At 34.8% G+C, this 17,947-nt stretch overlaps 2 protein-coding genes across 3 annotated transcripts; one reads left to right on the top strand and one right to left on the bottom strand.

Moving 5' to 3' along the window:
* The first annotated feature begins 3,342 nt into the window (after nucleotides 1-3,342).
* Nucleotides 3,343-4,558, top strand: LOC113762283. The gene has a single exon (XM_027305666.1). It carries the CDS (start codon nucleotides 3,509-3,511, stop codon nucleotides 4,403-4,405), a length of 897 nt encoding a protein of 298 aa, XP_027161467.1. The 5' UTR covers nucleotides 3,343-3,508; the 3' UTR covers nucleotides 4,406-4,558.
* A 3,605-nt stretch (nucleotides 4,559-8,163) lies between these two features.
* On the bottom strand, nucleotides 8,164-16,557 carry LOC113762836 (nucleolin 1). 2 transcript variants are annotated; one of them, XM_027306455.1, is made up of 10 exons: nucleotides 16,086-16,557; nucleotides 12,065-12,165; nucleotides 11,602-11,962; nucleotides 10,285-10,947; nucleotides 10,111-10,191; nucleotides 9,954-10,011; nucleotides 9,687-9,748; nucleotides 9,502-9,608; nucleotides 9,320-9,407; nucleotides 8,164-8,720 (listed from the first exon to the last, which is right to left on the bottom strand). In XM_027306455.1, the coding sequence occupies exons 1-10, from the start codon at nucleotides 16,221-16,223 to the stop codon at nucleotides 8,409-8,411; spliced, it is 1,971 nt and encodes a 656-aa protein (XP_027162256.1). In that variant the 5' UTR covers nucleotides 16,224-16,557; the 3' UTR covers nucleotides 8,164-8,408. The 2 variants fall into 2 exon arrangements, with proteins under 2 accessions (XP_027162256.1, XP_027162254.1); XM_027306453.1 differs by having other exon boundaries at nucleotides 10,111-10,947.
* Between the last annotated feature and the right edge of the window lie 1,390 nt (nucleotides 16,558-17,947).

Below are 17,947 nucleotides of genomic sequence, written 5' to 3'. Positions count from 1 at the left end.
CTATCCAAATTGATCGAAGTACTTGAACCAAAGCATGGTTGAATCTGAACCTTATCAATCAAGGCAAATGCAAGTTGAGCCAACCCTCTGCCGAGCTTTGCATTTCTCGTTTGTTTGAAATCATCATTTGGCATACTTTGATTCACCATGATCCCTTGCTTGCAAACACGTGAATATTTAAAGGTTTTTCAGGTAGAAATTCAAGTTTGACTTGTTTAAGTGCTTCTTTTTTTTTTTTGGAAAAAACATGCAAAACGTCCTTTACATTTTGCAAAATAACTTTTTTCGTCCCTCACTTTTAAAAATGTAATTTTACGTCTCTTATAATTTCACATTGGTCAAATATTATTCCCTATCTAAATTTCTGATTAGTTTTTTATCGGAATCCACCATGTGCCTTGCACGTGATCAATTTTTAAGGGCAAAATTGTCAAATTAAATTTTACATTATCCGATCCATAGCCCCTTACATTTCACAAAATGAATTTTTGCGTCCCTTGTTAACTATGTGTATGAATATTTTTTTTAAACCCATGAATATATCTATTTGATTTCACTTGAACAGTACGAATAACATATAATATATCTTTATTTGATTTCAACTAAACAGGTTAATTTTAGTTGTATGCTATTCAATAGATATATACATTGGTTTAAAACAAATAATTTCATTTTAAACCCATATATATATTTGATTTCACCATGTGAATCTGTTCAATATTTTTGACATTTTCTCTTTTGGTAATAATTCATTTGTTAAGTTGTAAAATAAGGTCATCTAATTAATGGGTTCTAAATCGAATTCTATAGTCATACTAACAAATTGCAGTTTAAATCTGAAGTTTTTACGTACCACTTTTAAGACCAACAGTTGAATTACTTGCCTTGTGATTGTCTTAAAATTTGAAAGTACCAATCACTTACATTTTTCATACTTTTCCTTTGTTTATTTTTTCTGTCCAAATTCAATTCGATATAAATACTCGACAATGTTTAAGATTAAATGTCTTATTTGTTTTCAATTTTCGAGTAAAAGGAAATGAACTGAGTGAAAAACTAACAATTTTTTTAAACTCTTGTATATATCTATTTGATTTCGTCTGAACAGGCTATTTGTAGTTGTATACATGTTATTCATATTGTTTAGGTGAAATCAAATAGATATATACATGGGTTCTAAAAAAATTATTCATATACACGATCAATGAAGGATAAAAATTCATTTTGTAAAATGTGAGAGATGAAAAAATTTATTTTGTGAAATGTGAAGGACGAAAAAATTCATTTGTAAAATGTGAGAGATTACGAATCGGATTATGTAAAATTTGATTTGACAATTTTGCCCTTAAAAATGATCACATGCAAGGCACATGGTAAATTTCGACAAAAAACTAGTCGAAAACCTAGGTAAGGATCAAATTTGACTGATATGAATTTGTAGAGAACGTAAAATTAGACTTCTAAAAGTGAGGGATGAAAAAAGTCATTTTGCAAAATATGAGGAAAGTTTTGAATGATTTTTCCTTTTTTTTAAATCAAACAATCAGCTTTTAGAATTATTTTGAGGTATATATGTTGCTTTTTGGGGTCCTGGGTAAGAATGTATTATTACATTTACTTTATTAAATGCGACTACATTTAAATTATTCAAAAAACAGGTAGATTATCCCAACATATCGGCAAGGCCACTGTCTAACTTCAAAAATCTTGATATTTAAAGAAGATCACACCATGATCTTTGCTAAGAGTGTGCTTATATGGAAGATTATTGCGAAAATCTTTTAGAATAATCACAACTAACATTTTTGTGATGTGAGCATAAATTGTGAGGCTCAATATCTCAACCCTTTGAAACATAAATTGTGATTTTTTTTACTAAACCCTACAAAAGAAAATGTGAAATGAGAAAGGTAATATCAATGTAAATGGAGTTACAGTCTGATATAATTATTTTTCAAACATTAAAAAACATAATAATAAGTTTAGAAGGAGGGAAAGTTTACCTTATTTTATTGTCAGGGTAGGATATACACATCTTTCAATGACTTGCACAAAAACTAGGGATAATTTGGCAAGCCTCCCCTGAGATTTTTAACAATTACAGAGAGCTCCCTTCATTTTTTAAAAATTACATATACCTTCCCTACTTTTACTATTTAATAACAATAAAGGTCTAACAAGAAATATTTTCTCATAAAAACCCTAAATTGCTCTTTTGTACAAAACTAAGAAAGAAAAATATAGTATACTCAATCATTTTCTTACGCACCCTGCACAAATCTACAACTCTAATTTCTAGCAACTATCCAAACATAAATTCTAAAACCAAATAACCATCAAAAGATCCCAAATTGCATAGACAATATCAATACTTGCCATACAAAATATAGAAAAAAAAAAAACACAAACAACCTCCATTGACAACCAATTTTATACCCCAAAATTAAATATCAATACTCAAATACCTTTTCAATACAAGTTATTCTGACTTAGAACTACCATTACAATCTTCTTATATCCTTAAAAATATTAATATCTCAAAAGTAGAGAATAAATTCTACCTTCACAAAATTCAATGAAAGAAATTCTTATGTAATTATTGACATTTTATATAAGTTTTTCTTGTCAATAAACAAAATATGATAAATTCCACATCTTTAGTTCTTCTTCCTATTTCAATCATCAATTTCATTTTTTATTTCTCTATTACTACGAGTCTCTTAATTTCCTTCTAGTTTGACACATAATCTACTCCCTCTATTGATTTTGTAATTTCAATTTGCTAATATCCACAAAATCGAAGATGATAAAAAAAGTTTATATTAACTAGAAAAGAGAGGGAGGAAAATAGACAAGAGATGGAAAAATAGATTTTTTGTTGATCTTGTAAATTTATTATTTTAAATTTAAAATTATCTACCGAGTGAAGGATATTATAGATATTTTACTATAGATATTTTACTATGTTAAGAAAGATAAGTGTAATTTTTTAAACTTGAGAGGAGTTGGGTGAAATTGTCAGAAACCTCAATTCAAGGAAGGTTTCTAAAATTATCCCCAAAAATATAGATAAATTAATGTTACATACACTATTACAGTTAAATGCATGATATCTATGTAAAATTTGAAATTCAAATTTAAATTTAAATTTTATATAATGAATATGATATGAAATGAAAGTGTATATACACCGTGAATGTCTAGAAGATTAATCCAAAAAATTGTACTACATCATAGTTGGGCTCAAATGATCACCCAGACTGCAGTGGGCTTGTCTACCGTCTTACACCAAACTCTAAAACCGCATCCATCCACAGATTGCCAATTTCCAAGCCTAATACCGCAGCGGATGCCGGAGTTTTCACTCAATGGTCAATGCTGCCTCCTGCTTATGTGTCCTTTATAACGCAGCCCTTCCGGTCTCCCTCCATCTCTCCTAGTCCACCACCACCACCTCCACGGCTCCACCTCCACCTCCACCTCCACCTCCACCACCGCCACCATCACCATGGCCTGTACAATCTCTCGCAGACTAGCTTTCTCCAAACAACTTCTCAGGACCCCTCTCTTCTCAACTTATTCCTGCTTGTCCCCTCCAAAAACTCACCACTTAAACTCCTACTCATCAGCCTTCCCCCAAAACCCCAGTCAGGCCATTTTCCCACAATTCCCAAATCAAAATTTGGCAAACCCTTGTCTCAAACCGTCTAATCCCACCTCATTGGAGTCACGATTTCCACTCCATTACAATCCAACCAGTCTTATCAAAACCCCAACAAGATTAACCCCTGCTTTTCAGATGCAAAATCAACCATTTTTTAGCAATATATTGATCAAATCTGAACTAACCCCACAAGAAAATCCCAGATTTTTTTCAACTTCCAATGCTTCATCATCATCATCATCAGATCAAGAAAAGGCTGGAAAGCCAGAAAGCCAAAGCGAATACCCGAGCCAGAATCCTGCTTTCAAGCACCAAGAAATTGACGGACCCACTGTCGAACGTGATGTTTCGGCACTGGCCAATGAGACTCGCGAAGTCCTTGAAACGATGATGAAGACTGTGTATAGTTTAAGCAAAGCGTTGGCTGGCCTAGGCCTGATTAATCTTGGTTTAGGAGCTTGGATTTCGTATGTTACTACGGCTTCCCCTGTTGTTGAAGTGTCAGTGCAGAGTATTTTGGCATTCGGGCTTCCATTTTCATTGGCATTTATGCTGAGGAGAGCTTTGAAGCCTATGTATTTCTTTAAGAAAATGGAGGAACAAGGTAGACTGCAGATTCTGACCCTTACTCTTCAGGTTGCTAAGCAATTGAACTTGCTTTTTATTCGGGTTCGGGGTGTTTCCTATCTGTGTATTGCTGGTGCATCCGTCGGGTTGGTTTATGTTGCGCTTGCTAGATGAAATGTGTATGAAAAAATTCAGAAATCTCGAATGTATTACAAATGACGGGTTTTTTTCAATATGGATCGCCAAATTTTGTAACTTTGAATGCTTTCAGTTGTAGAAATGATGACTAAATTTATTCATATGGCCAGTTCGACTGCAAGTTTGTCAGGTGAACTTGTTGCTAAAATTTGTTGTTGCTGTGATAGGAAGGGGGAAACTTCTGGGTATGGGCTTTTAGTACGAGAAAAGTTCTCCATATCCTAGGTTGTCATATGTGAGACAGGCCTTAGATTCCATCCCTCAAATCCCAGGGCTAAATCCTTGATATTGTTGGTAGAATTCAAATTTGAGAGTTATGCGATCATCTTAAGATAGAATTCCTTGACAGTGTTGATAGTTGTTGTGTACTTACCATTGGTATTAGTGGTTCACATTTACAAAGGATTCTCATTGTATTTTGTGTCTAATGATGCTTGCAGAGTTCTGTTCATACAAATTCCAACATCCTAACATCTTAGTTGAATTTTCTTCCTCGGTTTGGTCTATGAATTCAATTAAAACTCTGGTATTATTGCATGGTACTGGAGTTCCAGATAGCTAGGCATAAGCTGAGGCATATCGTTTTGGTTGAGGACTTGAGGTGCCTAATATGCCTTGATAAGAGATACCCGCGAAAAGTTTAACCTCTCTGTATGTGAATTGATTAGCTTGATTCTAAACTTTTTGTTGCTTTTTGAAATCAGCTTAACATGGTGCTAAAAATGTTAGAATTGCACATCCATTATGACTCTTGTGGAAATGTTCTTGCGGGTCTGGTCAGTAGATCATGGTATGATCATGCATTCTACACGCCCATAAGAGTTGTGCACGCTACTTTTCTTCTAATTGCAGATGGACCAAACATGATCTCTGGAATTCCTTGTCCTCTTTGATCTATAGAACATAAGCATTAGAGAAAACTCTATGCACTTTTAACTTCTTCAAGCTATGGAAGATAAACCTCAAACTTTCAAGACTGTCTTCTCGGGTTTAGATACTGCAGCTAGTTTGACTTTTAAGGTTCTGATAATGTGTGCATGCATCTTGGTTTGGAATGGCATGGGGTGATCAGACTGGGACTGAGTATGGCATCCGAAACTTTTCTTTGGCATGCAGACCGGAGAAAAAGATAGCCTTCGAGCCAAAAAAAAAAAAGAGTGGCAACCTCAAAAGCCTTTGCAGTACCTAGCCAAAAAGACAATATCCATTATTTTTTTTTGTAAATTCTATGCTACAACTATTCTTACTCTACATTAAAGGGAGGGGGAACCTAAAGAGATCAAGGCGAATCTGATGAATCACCACCGGTGCAAACAGACTTACTTACAGGTTAAGGGATTTGATCTATTGACTTATATTCAAGTAGAACTTTAAAATTCTATTGATGACCAACTACTTGAAATATCCATTAGCCTTGTTCACAATTAGAGATGCTGTGGTGCATTGCTGCTTGTCCTTCCCAAAAACCCTTAAAAGAGTGGATCGGCAACCCCTTCTAACCCCTAAACGTCACTCCTCGTAGCTAGTCTACTCACTGATATATTTTATAACTTTGCGCTGGGGAGCATGGTATTGGTTCTCTATCCTCCTTAATACTTTCAAGATTCTCATAGGTTGAGGTTGATACGTTTGTCCGTTCTTGGCAAATCAAGCAGTTCCTCATCACTTATAACTTGGACAGCAGCATTGCTTTGTTGCCGCTCAAATGTTCTTAGTCGAAATCAAATCAGTACCATTGGAAATAATCCCGAGTTAAATAAGAATTCTTAGGGTAGTTTTTGTTTTTCAATTTTCTAAGCAGGCAGTGTTGTTTTTTCTCTTTTCTTTTTCTTTTTTGGCAAGATTAATAAAGTCCACGAACAACACAAATCATGAAAACTTTTTGGCAAGGAAATCGCGTTTGTCTTGGGCCTTACTGTTATTTAGCACTTAGGAGACAAGAGGGGTTTAATACTATCTCCAAAGAGACGAATAGGCCCAGTTGGAGGTGGCTGACTGGCTGCACCATGATGGCAGAAATAAACCAAGGAATAGAAGGGGTTTTACGCTTTTAACAGAAAAGAAGATAAATTACTTCATAGCTCTGCAGTTTAACGGTGCTTTCATAAAAGGGAAAACTCCCGCGGGAGCCATTTATGATGGGACGAGGGGACTCCGGGAGAGGATTTTGGGGGAACTGGCCTGCCATATCAAATGAGGCAAAACTCATCTAACGATTAGTAACCCCTCTTAAGAGTCAACAAATGGACGCTCCAAAAGCAATACTCTACCACAAGGCATGACTTCCCCTCGAATTCATATAATAGAGTAGGTTTTTAATTTTCTAAAATTTAAATTTTGAACTTAAAAATAATCTAGGTTTTAACCTGATAAAATTAACAACTTTTTAAGTTAAATTATAATTAGTTTTTATTTATATAATTTAATTAAAATAAAGGAAACAAGAATCATATATAATTGGTTTTTTTCTTTAAAGCTTTAGTAACAATTAGTTAAATGCAAGAAAAAATAAATTACTAAAGGCACTAATTGGTTTTTTCATTGAAGCTTTAGTAACAATTAGCTAAATGTTAAAACATTATTACATAGGAAAAAGAAAAAAAGAAAATTTTATGTAAGCAAATGTTAGATGGAAACAATTTTAATTCTTAATGAATTCTTCTCCCATCCAAACAAAGGATTTGAAATTTGAAATGAATTTTGTATCAATTCTGTGAGTTTCCCAAACAAAAGAATTCCAATGTTTTGGAATTCCAATTCATAGAATTCTAATTCTATAGAATTTCAATTCCAATTCAATTCCAATTCTGTAGAACCAAACGCACCCTTAGTCGAAATCAAATCAGTACCATTGGAAATAATCCCGAGTTAAATAAGAATTCTTAGGGTAGTTTTTGTTTTTCAATTTTCTAAGCAGGCAGTGTTGTTTTTTCTCTTTTCTTTTTCTTTTTTGGCAAGATTAATAAAGTCCACGAACAACACAAATCATGAAAACTTTTTGGCAAGGAAATCGCGTTTGTCTTGGGCCTTACTGTTATTTAGCACTTAGGAGACAAGAGGGGTTTAATACTATCTCCAAAGAGACGAATAGGCCCAGTTGGAGGTGGCTGACTGGCTGCACCATGATGGCAGAAATAAACCAAGGAATAGAAGGGGTTTTACGCTTTTAACAGAAAAGAAGATAAATTACTTCATAGCTCTGCAGTTTAACGGTGCTTTCATAAAAGGGAAAACTCCCGCGGGAGCCATTTATGATGGGACGAGGGGACTCCGGGAGAGGATTTTGGGGGACACTGGCCTGCCATATCAAATGAGGCAAAACTCATCTAACGACTAGTCAGTCTATCACCCATAACTCACCCACCGAGGTTAAAAACGAGTACTCTACCATACATCGAATGTAAACCCGTATTTCATTTGACTAAGTAATACCAACAAAACACATTTGACCCGTATTTCATTTGCCTGAATGGGATAATCGTATTAAAATACCAAATCAACAAAACACAAGGCCGAACATTTCCAAAAGCGTCCAAAATATTCAAGAAAAGTGGAAAGAAAATGTGCTAAACTTAAAAAGGCAGATATTATTTAACTAAGTAATAGTACTAAAGCATATTGCAGACTTTTCCTTGCCCTTTTTTTTATCATCTTCCCTTTTCTTTTTTCTTTTTTTCTTTTGGCCCCCCACTTTTTCCTTGGTTAAAATCTTTTTTGGAAATGGTAAAGCAATGTTGAACCAATGAACAACCTAAGCATATTGCCTATTCACATAATATTGCAGCCACCAATGTATACCACTCAACCTTCTGAATCGCTCTACAAAACAACGAAAGAAGGAAATGCAAATAATTGAATCGCGTAACCTGTTGAAGCCTAATTCCCCAAAACCTTAGATGCATCCCACATTTAGCTGGCGATGTCCTCTCCGTGGCTTGAAATTCCCCAGGTTACCAAGGACCAACATTAATCCGACCAACTAAGCCGCACTCGAACTTTCATTCGTCTTAGGCTCAGGTCTAACATATGTGAGACTCCGAGAAATGGAAGATGGAGCAGTGTTACTAGATCCTGGATTGAGTATCTCCGTCTGAGTGGGCTGAGTTTCCCGCTTCCACTGGAAACTCCTTGGACCAGGTTTAGTTAGGAGGCGGGATCGGTATGCACCCCCAATGCCTCTTGAGAAAGGAGCCCTGCCAAATCTAGAAACAGCATACGGGGATCCACGGGCAATACGAGGCCAAGTTGGGATAGGAAAAGCTTCCTGCTGAGCAGAATTTTTTCGTACGACCTGCATACAAAATCAATAATTAAAAATGCGTCAACAAGAGTAAGACGTATTCCAGCTATACTAACTGCATTGTGACCAAGTCTTCACAAAGTCATAATCCAGGAGAGCTCAGTTTAAATTGTCATTTGACATCTGGAGATTTCATTCTTGTAAGTCAAAAGATATAAAGAAGAAAAGTTTCATGTAAAGTTATTTTCATCTTCCAGCACCATAGGAGATACAATTCAATCAATTTTATTCTCATTACCTTCCTACTCTCCTTCCATTCTTTCACACCAATGAGGCAGACATATAAGAGGAACAAACAATCTCGTGCTCCACTATTCACAGCTTGCAAAAAGCATTTTTCTTTTCTTTTTCTTTTTTAGTGGGGAATACCAAATTTTGGAGTGACATTTTACCTCAATACCAAAAGTGGAAATATTCCTTTTGCAGTATGAAACCGATTAATCCAGGAGTAAAGAGAAACCATTTAAGATCAAAAAATCCTACTCAGATGAACCACACACCCAAAATATCACTACATAGACAAGCCTTAAAAAAAAAAAATATGTGGCAACTTCAGAAAAAGTACTGACATTTTCAATTTAGAAACATACCCGAAGAATCCTTGACATAAATGACGTGCCGTCGAGAGATAAAGCATTTTCTGCAGCCTCCTTTCTCATGAACTCAATATAAGCTGACCTGCTTTGACAACATGTTTAGCTAAAGTGATTCGAATATGATGAATGTTTAACCTCAGAAAGAATACAGCACTTGAAATGAAACAACAGCTCACCCTTTTGGTTGCCCTGTTGCTGCATCAGTTAAGATGATGACTTTTAGTACTTCCCCAAATTTGTTAAAGTGTCGAGAAAGGCTATCCTTGGTGGCAGCAAAATGAACCTAATAGATAAAAGCTAAGTTAGCCAGAAAAAGATTGCTGGGTCAGCATATGATTAAAACAAGGATAGAGGTTTATACATTGTTAACAAATATCGTACGGGAGTCTGAATCTTCTGTTGGTCGACCAATGGGATATGACCCTGAGCAGACACCAGTAGTTTCCAAGGTAAGGCATTTACAAGGAAAGAACAGGACCAAATTGGAAAATTTTACTTAAGATAAATTAAAAACCACCAAAAGTAAAGGGGGAAAAAACAAATCTTTCAGGTTAGTTGATAATATAGTATCAAGAACCCAAGAAGACAAATAGAGCCAGTAAGATTTAAGCCAGAAACTGAAGCTCACCAAGAGCAGATGAATGTGTCTTTTGAGATTCTTTCGGAGCATCCACTTCTAGTTGTGCCTGATCAGAATATAAAATTTAGGCAATAATTAAAATAGTAAGGGCAGAAGTTGAAAACCAATAGTAGTAGATACAAAAAATTTCAAACGGATATCTTACATTTCCATTCGCAACTGCAACAGAATTATTGTTCTCCTTCGTCAGCCTCCCAGCAGGCACAGAAGTTAATGCTTCATTCACCTGTACAGACTTCTGTTTATCTACATTTAAAGTTCCCCTCAACCCCTGATGTTGAGGTGATTTCCAAGTATTCAAATTTATGGATGAACTCACTATCTTATGAGAAGTATCAGAAATCTTCCCAAACTGATCCTGATTCTTCGATGGTACAATGACTATTTCATCAGCATTGTTAGCCGCACTATGCGGGACCATTCTTGAGATCCCAATACCATTTCCAGTCTGAGGTTCATCCATGGTTGTATCATAATCTTCATTATCAGATGCAGGATCAATTACCATCCTTGTGTCCCTTTGCAAAAGAGACACATCATTCGGGTAAGGCCGACTATAATCATTTGTATGATCATATGTTGGCCTCCCTTCCTCCTTAATATAAGCTCCATCTTGTCCTTCCCCAGCAGGATCTTCTCCAAATTCTTCTGATTGATTCAAGGTTTCTGAAACATCCTTAGGACGACCAAGCCTATCAAACACGTTACCTGATGATCTAACTCTCCGAACATCTTTTGCCGCTTCTGCTATAGCTTTAATAGCTGTTGCCATGGCATTCGGTACTCTAGCAACTGATCGAATTTTCTGTGGATGTTCTTCTAGATTAGAGTCCTCTGCAGTAGTGGACACCACAGAACGAAGCCGCTTTAATGAAGGTTCAGCAGTTATAGTTGACGGCCTTGAAGTGGCAACTGCATCCCGTACTGCAAATTGCAGCAATCTTCGTGGTGCCGCAATTGGTGCTTGAGAAACTACCTCCCTCTGCAGAAAAAGTAAATTCAGAAAAAAAAAAAGAATGTACTCAGCAACCAATTAGAATGGGCGTAGAAATGACCATCTTAGATTCCATCACATATAACTATACTAGTATGAAATAAAAATAATAAAAGGAGCAGAGAGGTCAGTCCAGCCACCGAAGATCATCAGGAAACCTACTAGTCCCATACTCTAAATTTCATTTATAACTATTGAAAAGCACGAAATGCACAAGGAAAGATGCTCTGAAATTTCCAGTTAATGCCAAATTTTTCACAATTTAAATTCCATAAATAAATATATACACACACATGTATGTATAAACACCGTAAACGTAATAAATGTAACCAAACCCAAACCACCCAGAGGTTGAATTGACCAGTGTCTTTTTAAGTGAAGTGCTGATCAAAAATCGAGAACTAATACTTTTTCTGACAACCAAATTTTGAAAAAAGGAAAACAGAAAAGAGGGGAAACAAAAGGAGGAGGCTACACTTTGGTACAAGAACAATATATATTCTAAATAAAATAAAAAGGTCAATGCTACATGAAGTCCGGTCACTGATAAAATTTAGGTGCGAAGGCCCTCTTTCCCAAATAAAAATGGAAGTAGTTTATAAATTGTAACTGATCCATACAACTAGGAAAAAAAAAAGTAACCTTTGATTGCAGCTGCTCCTCAGGACGATTTCTTTTTCTACGTGTGGCTGGCTGAGGAGAGACCTCTATTTTTTCATTGCCAGCCTTACGACTATCCTTATCAGCATGATTGTCATCAGCCACAGAACTTCTTAAACGGGGTTGTTCCCCTTCATCTATGGCTTGCCCTTTCCACTCCCTAGTATGGCGGGCCTTAAAGGATTTATTGGACTTTAAATTTACAGATTTAGACTCTACCAGACGAGAATCATTTCCACCAGCCTGCTGAATTGCAATTGGACTTGTCTTCAGTGCCCCATCTGAATGAGATTGATGCGTTTGTGCATAGAGATCTAAGTTTGATGCCAGGTGATCCCACAGCCTTCACAAAAGCAGTAATATGAGATGGTGACATTCAAAGTTCACATGCTCAACACTGAGTTTAATTATCTCAACATAACTTACACAATGTAGATTACATTACCAAGAAACAAATGAATCGCTAGCATCATCTAGGAAAACATTCAACTCATTCCTTGCTTCATCTTTGCGCCTTCCATTTTTCAGCAAGACTATAATGTATTCCTGCAAATTGTAGCAGTGTAAGTAATGAATCTGAAGAACGAACACAGACAGTTTACCAGCAGGAAACTTATCCTATATATGGTATGACTACTAGTGAATAAACTCCTTCCAAGAAACAATGACCAAGAAAAGCTGGCAAATAACCAAAGATGCAATGAAACCAGGAAGACAAAACAAAAGCAAGTGCCAAGGGAGAAGGAAACATATAAGATCAAAAGTGAACATGTAATTAAGGGATTTCTACGACAATCTTATAGTAAGTGCTAGAAAGCAATTGTCAGAAGTTACCTACATATGTTTTGCAATAATTGCTGTTACCGTATGAGCAAGGCATTCAGATTATCCTTCCTCTCCAAGTATACTAGTCCAACACAGTCCACTATTGATTTGGCTATTTAATCCTCTAGAACCCTAGCAGTCAGCTCCTAATTTCATGTAATGATTTAACATCTGTCACTGAAGATTTATTCTGCTTTAATTCAGGACATTTTATTCGAAAAGCCGCCCTTGGATCTAGCATTTAATCCTAATGAGAAGATCTGGGACCTGTTAATTTGGACAAATATGACAAGTTTGTCTTCCTTTTTTATTTCCGCTTGCCCCAGTCAGAGATGTCAGTGGCCGCCATAGAAACAGACCTGCGTACTCAATTATGTATTGGTCAGGCATCCATCAGGGTCTGGTTATCTTGTACTTGCTGAACAATAATTACTACTCCAATAGGATTTAGAAATAGCAGATAAAATAAGTGAATCCAATCAAGATCAATCCAACGCTCAGACAAATGTACAACATTTGATCTTAATAGAAACATGCAAAAATATTTCTAATCTAGTGTCAAGTCTACTAACAAATAGCAGAAAGGTCATGCATACCAACGTAGTAGATAAACAAAGGATTAATAATTTTGCTATATTTTGGCTTTAATCCACATGGCAATTTCGAAAAATGGTTAAAGAAACTAGTTGTTTCAGACAGTACCTTTACAGATAACTCCAAATGTTACACATGTTTAGAGAGTTTTACTTGCTCTTTATGCAGTTTAAGTCGCAAAACAAGGTTAGTTGGCCCAAATTTAAAAGCCTAGGCTATTTATAGTTTTTTGTCCTCATATAAAATATATAAAGAGAAAACATAAGTAAGGTTCAAGTGCAAATTCCATCAGCTAAGAGGCATCCACAAATGATTATTTAGTTCATGCACTAAATTATAGTTAGCTCAGTTTCAGATGACAATACTAAACATTTAATAAGTTCAAGAATGGGGCTAGAAAAACTTGCATGTACCCAACAAGTATCATCCCAGTTACTAATTTCTGATTTGCCATACTGTTCAAGCCTAAAAGCTCACAAAATCAACCCTCCCAATTCCAGGAAGAACTTTTCCCATCTTTTCAACCCAAATCGAAACTTAACCCCCTCCAAATAACCCACAAATTCCACTCTTAACCTGCTCCAAATAACCCGCTAATTCCACTACTACCTGTAAATACAATTCCAATCACTCATCTGCCATTGTTCCCGTGCCATTTGGCAAGGAAAGACAGCTCACTAACTTCAAGTTCACACTCTTTTACATTTCAATTTAAGCACCTTATCCAACAATGAGGCGGAAAAAAAATCCTAGGAGACTTCATAAGGTTTCACAGCATTGCATTATAATTCATAAAATAGCTACTTCGCGATTTTATCAACCACCTTTGGCGCATGCTTCTTACACAGACTTTTTTTTTTTTTAATTTCTACTGTCAAACTGTTTTTTGAAAGCACCAAATTACTAAACACCCCATACAAAACAGTATCACATTTCATTTGCCTAATGCCAAAACCCGCTAAGAAAATTTCCAAATTTGCAACGTATTGTATCGACGTGGTGAGCTAGGAAGAATCCCTACCTGTAAATACAATTTCAATCACTCATCTGCCATTGTTCCAGTGCCATTTGGCAAGAATAGACAGCTCACTAACTTCAAGTTCACATTCTCTTTACATTTCAATTTAAGCACCTTATCCGACAATGAGGCGGAAAAAAAATCCTAGGAGACTTCATAAGGTTTCACAGCATTGCATTATAATTCATAAAATAGCTACTTCGCGATTTTATCAACCACCTTTGGCGCGTGCTTCTTACACAGACTTTTTTTTTAATTTCTACTGTCAAACTGTTTTTTGAAAGCACCAAATTACTAAACACCCCATACAAAACAGTATCACATTTCATTTGCCTAATGCCAAAACCCACTAAGAAAATTTCCAAATTTGCAATGTGTTGTATCGACGTGGTGAGCTAGGAAGAATCCCTGTCTCCAGAGCCTGTTGCTAGAAAGGGAGAGTTGAGTACTATCAAATCTTCCAGAGGTACTAGAACAGAAATTAAAACTTGTATCCGAAAAAAATTTTGTGATACAAACCCACTTAAATATGTCAGAATAATCAAAATGATAACTCAGAAACAGCACCTCTTCAACTTCAAGGAAAACACTTTCAAATTCAACTTCAAAATCATGGACACTCTAATATTCTTTTGAACCTGCTACTAACTCAAGTGACTCATAATTATGTCCCAGCTCCTCATGTAAATATGAAGTAAAGGATCAAACTAACAGGACATTCACTTTGAATTCAAGTATTCTTACATTAAATATAAAGCTTAGTACCATTTTTTTTTTGGCAAGACAAAATATATCTATTGAGTAGTTTATTTAATATAACAAGGAACTTTGTCAGGTATCATCAAAGCCAGCGGTAAAATATATATCTTGTTGTGCAAATAACTAAACATATTTTCATTCAGAAAGTATCTTGCCATTTTTATCATCAACTTCTTTTTATACTTTTCTAACTACCATTCAATTTTAGTAATCATAAACTAGTTCTCATGTTAGCAGCATCATCTACCGCTTTAGATAAAACAACAGAGCAAATTATGTGCATTTGCTTGGAAACGAAATTCCTGTTAAAAAATGGAAACATAGCATGCATATGAACCTCTTCTATACCTCTTATCTAATTAGTACCCATTATATACCCTTAGCCATTTCTATAACCATGAACCACAGCTTACAACATATAATTCCTTGGACATAGAAAAGGAAAATAATAATATTTCAAGACTAAGGTAACTATGGCAAAGCTTCAAGCTTCATATACAACTACCTAATTTAGTGCTCATTCAGTGGTAGATCAACAATGAGACACCAACTATTCAAATATCAAAAAGTTAAAAGACACTTCGAAGTTCAAACACAAATAAGCAATCAGACCACAACAGGGTACCCTATTAAAGGTATAATGAAAAGAAAAACATCACCATCCCAGCAGAAAAACTAATAGAAAACAAAATAAAAAAACTTGACAGAAACTTTAACTACAACCTGCCTGGTAAGATGTCAAATCAGCAAGGACTAGTTCAAAAACTCTAACCCAACTGAATTCGAATCTCCTTCTAGCCTTCCCACCCCCACCCCAATGCATTAACTACTACAACTAGAAGACTACTCGAAGGAATAATAACCATATAAAAACAGATAAGACATTCGTATTCAATTAGAGAGATAATGAATCTTCCAAAATATGCCGTCATGGTCATCAAAATTTCTCATCAAATCATACAACACATGAGCAACATTCCCTCCAGCATACAAAACCCAAGTTCTCAACAACACTAACAATGCCACACGCATTTTTATTCTTCCTTTTTTTTTTGGGTTTTTACTACTACACAAATTCAAATGAGCATATGGAAACCACTCAACATAAACTAGGAAAACACATTACTTCTACCATTTCAAACCGACCCAAAAAAAACAGAATAAATAAAACAGCAATTTTCAGGAAAATAGCAGAAAATTGAATACGAATTTCGAATCAAACATCCATTACTTTCTAAAAATCAAATAAACCCTAAAAAGGAGTTCGTACCACAAGAGTATCATCAGTGTACTCCCCCATATATTCCTTGAGCTTCTCTTTAAGATCCTCTCGCAACTTCGATACTCCTTCGCTGCCGAAATTAACGTTAAAAGTTCGATCATCGCCGTTCCCAATCGCTCCGTCCATTTTACCTCTTCAAAATAACCGACCAAAAACCCTAAAAAATTAACTCCAGAAAAAAATACTTCCTCTTATTCCAATTCCCGAATTCGCAAAGATTATCAAAACCCTAATCACTCTTATGGGATATTCATAATAAGAATAGCAAGGCGGAGCATTTAACTAGGGGAATTAATCAATTAATTAATTAAAGAAAACAATGAAACCTTTCCGTAATTCTCCTTTTTGACGTATTTTTCGGATTTTTTTTTAAAATTTTGGTGAAGAAAATGCGAGGAAACGAGGGACTGAAAAAACGAAGGAAACCCCAGAAAGGTATTTTCTATTTTCTGGGCCTCTGGGGAAGAGGAGGGAGGGCTCGTCACTTGTTAATATGTGAAATGACTGCTTTTATCCCCCCGGGTACCGGGTTGACTCCGATTGTTTGAGTAACTGGGCAATGACGATTTGTAGGATTGTTAATGAGCCGGGCCGAGCTTGAATCTAAAAATTAAATTTGAATTAAATATAAGTTAAATTTGGGTCTTATTAAGCTCAAATCTGATATAGGCCCGTCCTATATATATAATATTTATATTTTGATATTATGTATAATTATATATCTAAATATATTATTACTAAATGCTAAATATATACAAATTACAAAACATAAAAATACATTTGAAAACTCTTTTACGAGCTTTCTTGAGAGATAATATTAGTAATACATAACTGAATCTCTAACTTTTTTTTATTGGTTGAGTAAATTTTGTGTTAATATAATATTGGTTGATTTTTTTTTTTTGTTTATAAATACAAATCATCAAGCATGTTTGGATTCAAATTACAAGACTGTAAAGAAGTTCCAACTTTTGAAAATGTATTGGCTTATGACCGTATGTTTTATTATTTTTTTTTCATGTATTTTGAAAAAATTAGATATAAATATTGTTGAAAAATTTTTTATTTATATACTTTTTAAGAACTATTACTTGTTCATGTTTAGTTTTAATGTTGTATTCTTATAAATGTTAAATTAGTTTTGCAACTTAATAGTTATAGTAATTATATTAAGAAAATTAAGATGTGATAAGTGAGTTTGGTCTAAATCCGAATAAAGCTCACAACCCGAATATTATGTAAGTTGAGTATTCCAAAACTCATAACCCGAAACTCGAAAATGTTACAAATTAAATGAGTTGAATTCGATCTTATGAAAGCCCGACTCATTAGGTCCGATAGATAGGCTTAACGATTTGTGGGAGTCGGGTTGTACCGAAAAAAAAAAATTGCTTGGATCACGTTTTTCAAGCACATTTTTCATATTACTAATCATCTATTTATCATGCACATTACCACATTATAAAAAGTGTTATAGTGAGAGCGTTTGAATATCTATTATCTGAAAAAAATTATTTATTTTGACATCATAGCACATTTTCTATGATGTAATGTATATAAGATAAAAAAATAATTAAAAAAATTAAAAAAATATGTTCACGATATAAGCTAAATTATTATTTTGAATAATATTTCTAGAATATTTAAGAGGTATTTGAATTTAAAAATATATTTATGGGTTCTTACTTTAATGCTTCGAATTATAGAACAGATTACTGTCTATGACTAGATCACAAATAAATAGAAATTCTATTGATGAGACCTTTTCAATTTTAGCCAAAGACAAAAGTCCGAAGGAAAATGTAAGGAAAAACAACCGATGAATAAGGCCTCGACATCATCTCTTGCTA

This window comes from Coffea eugenioides, chromosome 2 (genome assembly GCF_003713205.1).
Source record: "Coffea eugenioides isolate CCC68of chromosome 2, Ceug_1.0, whole genome shotgun sequence".
In the NCBI taxonomy this organism is placed as follows: domain Eukaryota; kingdom Viridiplantae; phylum Streptophyta; class Magnoliopsida; order Gentianales; family Rubiaceae; genus Coffea; species Coffea eugenioides.
This window is presented reverse-complemented; position numbering and strand designations above follow the sequence as displayed.

What these genes read in the sequence shown, in the direction of transcription:
- LOC113762836 (XM_027306453.1), bottom strand. Translation starts at nt 16,223, where the DNA reads ATGGACGGAGCGATTGGGAACGGCGATGATCGAACTTTTAACGTTAAT. An exon ending in AGCGATTCATTTGTTTCTTG is followed by an intron (nt 11,963 to 12,064) that starts GTAATGTAATCT and finishes GCTTTTGTGAAG; the next exon opens with GCTGTGGGATCACCTGGCAT. An exon ending in GACACATTCATCTGCTCTTG is followed by an intron (nt 9,749 to 9,953) that starts GTGAGCTTCAGT and finishes GTGTCTGCTCAG; the next exon opens with GGTCATATCCCATTGGTCGA.
- LOC113762283 (XM_027305666.1), top strand. Translation starts at nt 3,509, where the DNA reads ATGGCCTGTACAATCTCTCGCAGACTAGCTTTCTCCAAACAACTTCTC.